Here is a 12,732-nt window from a genome sequence, read left to right on the forward strand (position 1 = left end):
TTTTACATATTCGTAAATATGTTGAATAAACGGTTTTACTTTATTTGTATATTTGATTATTGAAAATTATTACATTCGAAATTCATTTGCCTCTCTTCGGCCATACAATGCTTTCTATAAAGTTCAAGTGATCAAACACTTTCGTTATCACATAAGGTTCAAAATGGTCAGATTTCGTTTCGTTCGCTACAATTGCAAACAATTTAAATTTGGGGAAATTTTCTTGAACCTCGTATATTGGCCAGCCAGAGAAAGTGAGTCCAAATTGCAAATTCTTTAAACATATTTGTGATATTTTCAGGTGAGTACCGATCTTATTAAAACACTCAGCGTCTGTTACAATCTGAACTTTCCCGTATATTCCCATCAAATCTATAAAAACATATACAATAAAATAAAAGTAGATGCAAATCAAATTGAAAACTCACCACTCTCTGGATTCACTTGTGATGTATATAAGCACACTGGATACCTTTCGGGAGTGTAACCCACATCACTTTCCAGTTCAATCAAGGCAATGTTGTTAAGGGAGGCTGTTTTTGAAGAGTAGTTGGAATGAATGTGAATAGCCTGAAAAGTCGAAATCAGTTTAAAGATAATTTGTTGAAGTTCTTAACTTATTAATTACCTTTACTCCTCTCATCACTGAATCCACTTCTACCTTCGCATATTTGTCAGTTGATACGCAACTTGCTGCCGTTATTAAAAAACGTTTGTCAATCAAAGCGCCTCTGCAAAATTTAGGTTGGTTATCAGAACAATAAAGCCTGAGGGCGGAGTAGGGCATGCCATCAAATGTGGTCTCTCCAATCGATCGCAAATCATTAGTTATTTTATCACAAGCTTAAATCAAATTAAAATTTCATTAACAATTAGCAACAACAGTGTGTTTTAGAAACCGCTCATAAGATCTGGGTTTACAAAATAAAGCAGACAATGCAAAACAATGCGAAACTCACCAAGTTCTGCAGGCCGTTTCTGCGGGGTGGCAATGTCTCGACTGTAAGAAGAGAGAAATTAAACACATAGTAATGATAGAAAGAACGATCAAATTGGATGAGTACATAGTACTTTCTTGCAAGAACTCTTAATTTAAAAGAAGTATACATTAAGCGAGGTTTGATTAACCATTTTTTGGAAGTATGGACCATTAGAATCCTGCTATTCGAAACTACCTATGTAAACACAATCACTCTAAATTATCCACTAAACCATTCCACAGAATTAATCTAACGGTAAATGAATTCTATTCACTGCTGAAAATTGCTGTGGCCTAGAACATCGAAATTCTTAAGTTTACCGCGTTATATTCAGTATTTAATTGCAAGTGATTTTACTTAGAGCTTACTTAGAGTGCTTTAAGTTTAGAAAACTAAAGACTTTCCAATAAATTGATCTTACTTAAAAAAGTTAGTCTACTTTATGATTACATTAAAATGCTTATTATACTACCTTTTGGCAAGCTGGTTGCTTAACCCAACTACTTTCTGATTCAACCGTTGAAATTCCGCTGGCATTCTTAAAAGTAAGGGAAAACATTAACTAATTTTAGTTGTACATGTTATAAAAAGTTTAAAATAAAATCATATTTATGTTTAATACTACCTTCCTTCCGCAGTTTTTATCCCCTCTGTCAATCTGAAAGTTTCCAAAAATAAAATAAAGTTTTATAATAGATCGTATGAAAATAGTTTGTGACATATAGGTTAAAAAAAAATATTATTTACCGTTGGGCCCATCTCTCCTCTGTTGCTTTGGCTTCCGTGGCCATTCTGGAAATTCCGATTTTTGTATTAAACAAAGGGATGTTAGTAGATCTTGTATTAAGTTCAAAATTAAATATTATTCTTCTTTATCCTACCTTTCTTCCAACGCACCGATTTTCGCTGACATTCTGCCAATTAAAAAAAAATAAATAAGGCGTTAGTAATTTGAAATTTTTTTTCGGTCTGGTTTTATTTACCTTTTCAAGGCGTCATCTATAAGACTTTGCTTTCTTTCGATTGATTTAGCCAAAGTTAAGAAACTCTCTATGTCCTTACCCGCGTCCACGAAAATGGTCAAAGACCCATCATCAGCGGAATGGTCAGAGTCAGCACCCTCCACACTATACGTTTGAAAGAGCGCGAAGAAGAGTCCAAACAGTATTTTATAATACAGTTTATTTTCCATTTTACAAAACAACTTTAATTGGCTGGGAATAAAAAAGTTGGAATATTCTTAATGTATGTATGTGATCCTTTTTCTTAAATTTATAATATGTAGTGTATGAACATTCTTATAGAAATGATTCTACATTTGAGGAGCAGCTGCAAATAGTGGATATGTTTTATATGAAATGAATTTCATACTCAGATTGATATGTAGCAGTTGCTCAATTAGTATTGCCAACAAGAATTTGATTTATAGTTTAAGTTAACTTATTAAAATACAGTGACCGTCCAATATAACGAATCTTATGTTGCACATGGGCGCGGTCTCCAGCTCTTAAATTGTCAAACGAACAGCCACATTGACATTGACAATGATAATTTTCCACGCTCTCAAGAAATGCCGCTGAATATATGCGCCTACCGACGCACTGTTCCACAATATTACCTAAATAATTTTTCCACATGTAATGCGTTCTTTTGAATTTTAAATTGAGATAAACGCTGGATTCGCGTCCACATTTAAGAGGAGAGTGAGAATGAGTTGAGAGAGAAAGAGTGTCTTGGCTAAATTATGAATTTTAATGAGCGCGGTTAACCAATCCGTAGCGCTAATTGCTTGAGAGTATGAAACCACAAACAAATCGAATTGACTTTTTATGAAAAGGCATTTGCTCTTCTCATTTCTATATGGACACTGCTACTATTATGAACACAACTGTATGTATATGAGTAATTAGATATGTATGAACACGCAGCAGAACACGAATGAACACAGTGATCGTCGGAAATATGCTGATTCATTTGATTTTCATACATATACATATATAAGTATTTGTCAACCAAATTATTGCATAACAAACTATTGCATCACACTTCAACAGTTTTTTTTTTTTGGTTTCCACAATGGATTTTCACAAAACCTAGGACACCAACAAAAGCAATTACGACTTGAAGTAATGACATCACATCCCTATCTTATTCACTTCATTTTCACCTATGTTGATGAATGATACGATTATTTATATAAAAAAGACTCGGATATTTTCGCGACGCATTCTTCGAGTCTTTTCACTTTTTCATTATGCAATAATCAAAAGAGTTTAGTGCACGAATTTATAAAACTTTTTTCTTAATATTTACAAGAAATTTAGCTAAGATCTTCAAGTGTACTTACCTAATTGGAAGCGAATCTTTTGGTGCACAGCGCACGCAGAAATGAAATTAAGTTCATCTCTGAATCCCTTTATATTTAGTCATTGAGAGTGATTTACTCATATATTGACAGGAAATTAAAAATATAATTAATAGAGAGGCTTAGCCACTCTAACGACAGTACTCTGAATCGGGATTCTCCCAATCGCACACGAAGAACATATAGAAAGCTGGGCGAAATCAAGGAGGGGACACTCTGTAAGACCACTTTCACACAGGCAACGCCTGTTGCTAATTCTCGGGCAATTCTCTTTTGCTGGTGCCCATTGCGTTCACACGAGCAATTCTTGTTCGACAACTCTGTTCGTGTTTTTCTCCCATACTCTTTCATATCATTTTCTCAACTTCTTGTACGCATCGTTTTCAAACAAAAAAATATATTTTATTAACTAATTTTTATCGTTATTCTCCAATTTCTAACATACTTTAATTATATTATGCAAATTTCTATATATATTTGCAAATTACATACAAAAACTAAACTATATAATTCAAATTTTCAAATATATTGTATACATTAATTTTAAAATGTGCGCAAATGCAACACTGTTACGTAGTAGCGAACTGTTACGAATAAGAAGACACAGCGGACTCGGCGCGATTCTCCTCTCCTCGTCGCCCCCTCTCCTATAAAACTAATAATTGCCCCAACAGGAATTGCCTGTGTGAAAGGGCTCTAATAGAAATTTGGTATTGTCAGAGCAATGAAACACATACATGTATGTTATTTAAAATAACACTTATCACATTGGTTTTCAATTATTTGTGGCACTCTTACTTTGTTGTTGTATATAGAATATAAAATTCCATATAAATTTTACGAATGAGCAGAACAGAGCTCACCACAGTTTTATTCTCTCGCAACATGTTGCTAAAAAAATGTACATATTTAGTATACTTAGTTCTGATGTTTGTTATTAACGGAAGAGTGTTCAAAAAATAAAGTTTTGGATTAAAACTTTTAATGAAAATAGGAAGAAATAAGTGAAAACAGTAGATAATCAGTTTCAGAAATTATATGCATACATATATAGTATATAAGTGGAGCAACATTCTTTGGATCCAAACTAAGAGTAAGAGGTTCTGCTATTTTTTCTCCCGAGTTTATTTTGAAGTAAGTTAAAAAAAATACATCGTTAAAAGACTGTCCCTCTGATATATTATTTGGATCTGATGGGAAAACACTGCCTTCGATCATAAACACAGCATAAAAACAGTCAAATATGGTGTAAGCTATGTCTTGTTATTTGTTATGGGGATGCTTTTCCGCCTCGGGAGTTGGTCTGATATAATAAAAAGGAGAAGGTGATGCTGCAACATGCAGAGGAAGAAAAGACCTTAATATGGGAGTTCAAACGATTACAAAATTTTTCCAAAACCAAAAAATTGTAACTCAAAAAGATATTGACCAATTTGGCTAATAATTGCCGAAGCCTTTACTTTAGATGATTTTCGCGTACATGTTTGGGGTTCAAATTTAATTCTGACTTAAGGCTTATTTTTGATTCAGTTGTACACTTTTTTAATGTTATTGGTTTATCCTTTTCGTTAATATATACTAAAAAACACCATTTTAATTTTTTTTGGTTTCGTTTCAATGATGAGTAATAAATTGAGCAGTATGGCACCACCGCCATTTTGGAATAAAACATTATAAAAGTACTTTTGTAGTTAAGAAAGATTCACCAAGTTTAAGTTTATCACCTTTAAAAATATTTTATAAAAATTACCGTTATATTTTAAATAAAATTTAATCAAATTAAAAATCATCTACAAACCCTCCGCTCCACAATATTTTATCACTCACTTTGCTACATGATTTCTCTATTTTGATTTTTATTTTGTTTATTTTCCACTTTCCAAGTTTTGTGTGAATTGAATGTACGCCGAACATAATATGCACTCTAATTTGTTACTTTTTTCTTTCCGAATTTTCCCGATCTCACACAAGCAACATAAGCTAGGTTTAACTATTCCAAACAACAAAGAGAGAGCGGAGCATAATAAGAGAAATTGTAGAAGAAATTCAAAAATAGAAATTTAGTAGTATCGGTGCAGTCAAACACTCACATATATGTTCATTGAAATATATTCTCAGCAAAATATAAAAGCATGAAATTCGGTATAAATTCTAGGAACAGTAAGAATTTTGATCACCACAATTTTTCTCTTATATTTATTTGGTGCTCTCACAGCATCTTTCTCACAACAACTAAGCAGAGTGAGCCTGCGAAGTAGGCTTTTTCATGTACATATGTACATATAACAGTATATATATATATGTTGCATATATGCGAACAAAAATGTTGCTGGAAAGTATAATAAATTTTATTAATTAATTGGGAATCTGTTCTACGACTGCAAATAAAGGGTCACCAAGAAAACTGCATACATACATCTTCTAAATACTTTGCACATTTTTGAGATGGTTTCAGGTCACTACCGCTCTTATTAATACAAACACAAAACTCACCACTCTCTGGATTCATTTGAGAAACGTATAAGCACAGTGGAAACATTTCGAGAATGTAACCGAATGTTTAAATATGCATAATATATGCGATGTTTTTTCTTGAATTTATTATATGTAATGTGAACATTCTTCTAATAATGAATGTTTCAACTTTCAGGGGAACTATAAAAAGTGGATGTTTTTTATAAGAATTTAGTTTTCATCCTCAAATTGATATTTTGCAGTTGTTTCTCTAGTTTCGGTCTCCAGCTCACATTGCTGCAAACGATTACTCTTCACCCTCTCATTAAATGACGTTGATACTATCCGCCCCCTAACCTCTGCTCCACATCATTACATTACTCACTTTGCTACATGAAATGCGTTCTTTCGAATTTCAATTTGAGATAAACAGCTGTTTGTTCTTCTCGGGTAGTGCTACTATTATGGACACAACTGTATATATATCAGTAATTAGATACGTATGTATGAACACGCAGCTACAAAGGAACAGAGTAATTCGGAATGATTCTGATTTAGTTGTGTATGCATATAGATATACATATGCGCACATACACATACATATGTATGTATATAAGTATTTGTTAACCAAATTGTTGCATAACAAACTATTGCAACACACTTCAACATTTTTTTTTGGTTTCCACGATGGATTTTCACGAAACCTAGGACACCAACAAAAGCAATTACGACTTGAAGTAATCACATCACATCCATATAATTCACTTCACTTCAGGTTGATAAACGATACGATTATTTCTATAAAAAATACTCGAATATTTTCACGACACATTCTTCGAGTTTCTTCACTTTTTCATTATAAAATAATCAAAAGAGTTTAGTTCTTGGATTTATAAAGTTTTTTTTCTTAATATTTACAAGGAATTTAGCTGAGATCTTCAAGTGTACTTACCTAATTTGAAGCTAATCTTTCGGTGCACAGCGCAGAAATGAAATTGAGTTCATCTCTGAATCCCTTTATATTTGATCATTGAGAGTGATTTACTCATATATTGACAGGAAATTAAAAAAATAATTAATATAGAGGCTTATCCACTCTAACGACGGTATTCTGAATCGGAACAAAGAACATATAGAAAGCGTGGCGAAATCAAGGAGAGGAAAGAAATTCTGTAATGGAAGTTTAGTAGTATCAGAGCAATGAAATACATACTCAGATGCCAATTGAAATATATACTCAGCACATTTGTTTTCAATTATTTGAGGCAATCTTACTTTGTTGCGTATACGCCATCGTGGTTAATATCCTAAACGAAGCAAAAAGCAACAATAATAACAACACACAACCTTTACATATTCGTAAATATGTTAAAATAGCGGTTTAACTTTATTTGCATATTTTATCATCGAAAATTATTACATTCGAAATTCAATTACCACCCTTCGGCCATAGAATGCTTTCTATAAAGTTCAAGTGATCAAACACTTCTGTTATCACAAAGGGTTCAAAATTGTAAGAATCCTTGCTACAATTCCAAAAAAAAAAAATTTGGGGAAATTGTTTTGAACTTCGTATATTGCCCAGCCAGTCTGAGTGCGCTCAAATTGCAAATTTTGTGCACATATTTATGATGGCTTTAGGTGTGTACCGGTCTTATTAAAACATTCAGCGTCTGTCACAATCTGAACTTTTCCGTATGCTCCCATCAAATCTATAAAAATATATACAATAAAATAAAAGTAGATAACAATCAAATATAAAAATCACCACTCTCTGGAATCACTTCGGATGCGTATAAGCACACTGGATACCAATCGGAATTGTAAGCCACATCACTCTCCAGTTCAATCAAAGCAATATTGTTAAGGGAAGGTGTTTTTGAAGAGAAATCGGGATGTATGTGAATTGCCTGAAAAGTCGAAATAAGTTTAAAGATAATTTGTTAAAGAACTTAACTTCATTACTACTTTTATTTTAATCGACGTTGAATTGTCCCACGATACTTTCGTAAAACTACCAGTTGATACGCATTCTGCTGCAATTAATAAAAAACGTTTGTCAATCAAATTGCCGCTGCAGAGGCCAGCTAGGATGTTAGAAGTATAAAGCCTCAATGAGTAGTACGCGATGTCATTAAATGTGGTCTCTCCAATCGATCGCAAATCATTAGTTATTTTTTCACAAGCTTAAAAAAACAAAAAAAAAAATATAAAATCCTATTAACATTTAATAACAAATGAGCCACCGCTCATAAGATCTAAGTTTATTCAAAACAATGCGAAACTTACCAAGCTCTGCTGGACGTTTGTGAGGTGTAGCAACATCGGTACTGTAAGTAGAGAGAAATTAAACAAATAGTAACGAAAGAAATGGCGATAAGAGTGCGTGAATAGTAGTTTCTTGCAAGTACTCTTAAATTAAAAGCAGTCTACAGTAAGCGAGGTTCAATTAACCATTTTTTGGCGCGCACATCCAAGATCCATTAGAATCCTGCTTTCGAAACTACCAATTTATACACAATCTCTCTTAATTATTCACGAAACCATTCCACAGAATTAATCTAACGGTTTATAAGCTTTATTTACTGCCGAAAATTGCTGTGGCACTGGAACATCGAAATTCTTAAGTTTACTGCGTTATATTTAATATTTAATTGCAAGTGATTTTACTTAGAGCGTACTTAGAGTGCCTTAAGCTTAGAAAACTACAGTCTTTACAATAATTCGGTCTTCATTAAAAGTGTTTGTCTACTTTATGATTACATTAAAATACTTATTATACTACCTTTTGGCAAGCTGGTTGCTTAACTCAACTTCTTTTGGATTCAACCGTGTGAGTTCCGCAGGCATTCTAAAAAATAAGGAAAAATTAACAAATTTTGTTATAATAATATTAAAAACCAAATCGTATTCATGATTAATGCTACCTTCCTTGCGCTGTTTTTTTCTTCTCTGACATTCTGAAATTTTCCAAAATAAAACAAGAGTTAGTAGTAGAGCTCATGAATAGTTGGTGATACTCAAGTTCAAAATAAAGTATTATTTACCGTTGATTCCACCTTTCCTCGGATGCTTTGGCTTCCGCGGTCATTCTGGAAATTTCAATATTTTTGTAAAACAAAGGTTAGTTAGTCTAATGAAAATAGTTGGAGATACATATAAAGGTTGAAAATAAAGTATTAATTACCGTTGAGTCCATCTCTCCTCGGTTGCTTTGGCTTCCGCGGTCATTCTGAAAATTTCGATATTTTTGTAAAACAAATGTTAGTAGTAGATCATATGAAAATAGTAGTTTAACATTAAATTTTAAGTAAGTTATTATTCGTGTTTAATTTTACCTTTCTTTTAATGCTTTTATTTCCGAAGACAGGCTGAAATTTTTGAAATTTTTCTTAGTGATATATGTACTATTTTTTATTTCAGATTGGTTCTATTTACCTTTTCAGTGCATCATCTATTAGACTTTGCTTTCCTTCGATTGTTTTGGCAAAACTTAGAAAACTATCTATATCCTTTCCCGCGTCCACGTAAATTGTCAAAGACCCTTCATCAGGGTCAGCCCCTTTCGTGCTCGTTGCGAGGAGTAGCGCGAAGAAAAGTACAAATAATATGAGTTTATTTTTCATTTTACAGAATAACTTCAAATATATGTGAATAGAGAAGTATTTTTAATATATTTAATATTATTACAATCGAAGTACTTTCTAATTTCTGGCTCCCATAAGTATGTCGAGTACATTATATTTGAGCAGTAAGTCCATTACGGGCGACTTTAGCGAAAATCACGAAAACTTGCCGCTTAGCATAATTTTATTTTAATATTCTCGCAACTTGTTGTTTCATCTAAAGCCTATCTCCCTAACCCAAAACCCCAGAAGCACAACATTTTAGGTGTAAACCCATATCTGAGGAACTACTTGACCAGTTTGAACTAAAAATGCTACGAAATATTTCCATGATATATTGATGCTAACACGCCTACTTTGCATATAACGCTATTTTGAATTTGATCCGATTCCTCGCTTTACAATATATTTTAATGAATTAGCAATAAAAATATTGAAATGATGCTTAACAAAAATAATTTATTCAAGGTGTAGCATCACTCTAGACATAGTCAAAATCGGATCACAGTTTACAAAACCCAAGATGTCGAACATGAGGACCACACTGCATGCAACTATTTCTTTGCGGTAAATCTCTCAAAAAATATTCTAAGGGAATTCAGATTGCGTCTTTCACTGATAGTAGTGTGACACCGTGCCAGAAATTGGTAAACTCAAGTACATAAGTACTTTCCCTAGGTACACCTAGAAGTATTTTAGATTAAAAGTATTGTAAATTAAATAAAATTTTGTTTGAATTTGTGCTTAATACATTTACTGCATTACGTTTTTAATAAGAGTTAGAATAAAAATGTACTCAAACATTGTATAAAATATATTTATAACTATACACAGGTATTTATAAATGTGTATTTAATGATTTGAATTTTAAACGATTTATTAAAAAGATTGTTAATTTCTCATTCAGATTTATTATTTTCTGATATTCACTTTAGTTCTTCTGTCTTTACATTTCCATACAAAATATTGTTACTCATACGCCTACCCAGTACACGCTGTTATAAATATTGATGATGTACACACTCTTAAGAGCCCTTTCACACAGGCAATTCCTGTTGCGGCAATTTTTAGTTTTATAGGAGCCTGTTGAATTAATAAAATAATAGTAATTAACTAATTTTTTCACATCTTTATTCCTTATTTCACTCGCAGTAATTATTATATTATACACTTAATAAAAAGCACTCACCTTAATCCGTATACAAGAGACGCAGCACAGAAATGAAACTGAATTAATTTCTGCTTTGCTTTATATTCAGTCACTGATAGTGAATTGCTTATATATTGAGAAACGAGCAAGAGAATCACAGCCACTCTAGCGATTGTATTTGGAAAGCTAATATTTCCGTTCTCACGCAAAAAAAAGAGAAAATTTAACTCTCCCAAACAACAAGAAAATGCTGGGCAAACTGAGAGAAATTGTAGAAGAAATACTGAAATAGAAATTTGGTTGCGTCAGGGTAGTCATGAACTCACCCATACATATGTTCATTAAAATATATTCTCAGCAAAAAAGAGAACATGAAAGATAAGAATGTAGATCACCACAATTTCTTTGCGGCCTCTCTGTCACGGCAACTGAGCAGAGTGAGTTGCGCGAAGTATGTTCTCTCATCTCATTATATGTGTTGATTACTTGCCAATGAAATTGTTGCTTAAAATAAAATTTAAGTAATCAACAATCATTGAGCGAGGTTAGGCGAAGTCTTCGTGCTACAATAGCGTAAGCGATCACACGTATTGTCTCTTTCTCCAGCAAACGGAGAGCGAAAATGCGCCGTTACAATGGGACAAAGTGACAACAAACTCTTCAGAGAGCATCAGTGCCATGGTTCATAGCATCGCTGTCCTCAATATGTTTGGCATGTGGCGGTTGAATGCTTCTGCCTTACCTTTATATTCAATTCAACTGAAATTGCCAATCCATTCTAATTAATTCATTATATACAGTTGCGTTCAAATAAATAGCACTGCGTGCTGGAATATGCTTTAAGGCAAAATCGTGTGTTTAACTGCATATAACTGTTAACTACGAATATTAATACGGATTTTTTTCAAAATAACAGTGTACCACACAAAGAACACACTGCTAAATGTCTCCCATCGTAAGAGTGTCTGAGGAAAATTACACAAGAATTTAATATGGAGTCGGCCAAAAGTAATGAAAGTAGGATCAGTCAGTACATTGGTGCATACATATTCCATGATAATATTTCAATTAAATATATTATCAGCACGTTTTGTATTATCTCTCACTCAGACAAGAAATTCAGAAACAAGCCAATCCCGACTATAGTTATGACGGAGAATAAGACTGTTAAATCCAGAAGAATTTATGTTGTTTTAAATTATCAACTTGTGTGTATAATTGCTGTGAATGAAAAATAATTTATACTGGAAGTTTATTAAACCCTCCCTGCAGTTGATAGTAAAGTCGATCTGTTGTAAATAAATTACGTTGTCTTAAATAATGTGTAATTTTTACCAAAGAAATGGGTAACGCAAATGGGTAACGATGGGACCTTGAATTTAGATGGAAAATGTATTCAGAATACTTCAAATACTAAAGAGATTTAGCACAGTTTCGTAATATTGGTAATATCGTAAATAGTTATTTTAGTGGAAATACAAACGGTATTGCGAATGGAATGGCATTTTGCATTCAAGTAATTCCATCACACACTGCTATTAATATGAACACCACTGTATACTAAAATATATTTTGAAATTTCGGTTGAATTGAATATATAGATAACCTATTGACATCAGACATGTTTTTATGTTATTTGTTGACATTTCCGATGCTGCGGAGATTGCGTACGCATGCTCTCCGAAGAGCTTAATATCGCTTTCTCCCATGTTTAATGCTCTTTTCTCGCACTCTGTTCACTCGTGAGAGAGACTGTGTCTGTAGGTGCGTTCACTTACGTTCTCCAAGCATATAATAAGGCTTCGTCCATACCCACTCGCAAATGTGTGTTCACTCAAATTTTGTAAGCAACAATCTAGTGGGCAAATGGACATGTATACTTCTATACATACATAATGAATGAGCATATTTTAGCGCTGACACTTCTCATTGGATGATTTGTTCTTGTACATACATACGAACATTGATATAGATATATGAAGCATTCGCTTACTAAGAATTAGTTAGCTCACTACATAACAAACACTTGTAAGAAACAAAAAGGGAGGAGGCTCAGTACCGCCTTCTTTTGTGCGCTTCGTATGGATCAAAAGTAGTTTATATATAGCGACTGATATTAAGCTTTAATAGAGACAAGTAGATGTGGCTTCGTGGAGG

General features: G+C 32.9%; 2 protein-coding genes across 8 annotated transcripts in view; both read right to left on the reverse strand.

Moving 5' to 3' along the window:
* The window catches only part of LOC128922376 (serine protease persephone-like), a 106,880-nt gene continuing 94,148 nt past the window's right edge, over positions 1–12,732 (reverse strand). The window contains exons 1-10 of one of the 2 annotated variants that reach the window (XM_054232656.1): positions 3,328–3,385; positions 1,964–2,194; positions 1,862–1,894; positions 1,728–1,781; positions 1,606–1,638; positions 1,453–1,518; positions 960–1,000; positions 629–843; positions 429–570; positions 1–372 (exon numbers count right to left, since the gene is read on the reverse strand). In XM_054232656.1, the coding sequence (XP_054088631.1) occupies positions 83–372; positions 429–570; positions 629–843; positions 960–1,000; positions 1,453–1,518; positions 1,606–1,638; positions 1,728–1,781; positions 1,862–1,894; positions 1,964–2,172 (1,083 nt within the window). In that variant the 5' untranslated portion in view covers positions 2,173–2,194; positions 3,328–3,385 and the 3' untranslated portion in view covers positions 1–82. Of the gene's footprint in view, positions 373–428; positions 571–628; positions 844–959; positions 1,001–1,452; positions 1,519–1,605; positions 1,639–1,727; positions 1,782–1,861; positions 1,895–1,963; positions 2,195–3,327; positions 3,386–12,732 lie in introns of those variants that run through there. The other variant, XM_054232655.1, reaches the window with a different exon arrangement.
* LOC105218042 (serine protease persephone-like) lies at positions 7,181–12,119 on the reverse strand. Of its 6 annotated transcripts, XM_054232659.1 has the most exons (11): positions 10,615–12,119; positions 9,238–10,508; positions 9,138–9,170; positions 8,987–9,031; positions 8,847–8,891; positions 8,727–8,759; positions 8,585–8,650; positions 8,089–8,129; positions 7,768–7,985; positions 7,568–7,709; positions 7,181–7,511 (listed from the first exon to the last, which is right to left on the reverse strand). In XM_054232659.1, exons 2-11 carry the CDS (start codon positions 9,423–9,425, stop codon positions 7,426–7,428), a joined length of 897 nt encoding a protein of 298 aa, XP_054088634.1. In that variant the 5' UTR covers positions 9,426–10,508; positions 10,615–12,119; the 3' UTR covers positions 7,181–7,425. The 6 variants fall into 6 exon arrangements, with proteins under 6 accessions (XP_054088634.1, XP_054088635.1, XP_054088636.1 ...); XM_054232660.1 differs by having other exon boundaries at positions 7,571–7,709; positions 9,238–12,119; XM_054232661.1 differs by lacking the exon at positions 9,138–9,170 and having other exon boundaries at positions 9,238–12,119.

The sequence above is a fragment of the Zeugodacus cucurbitae genome, chromosome 5 (genome assembly GCF_028554725.1).
Source record: "Zeugodacus cucurbitae isolate PBARC_wt_2022May chromosome 5, idZeuCucr1.2, whole genome shotgun sequence".
Taxonomy (NCBI): Eukaryota; Metazoa; Arthropoda; class Insecta; order Diptera; family Tephritidae; genus Zeugodacus; species Zeugodacus cucurbitae.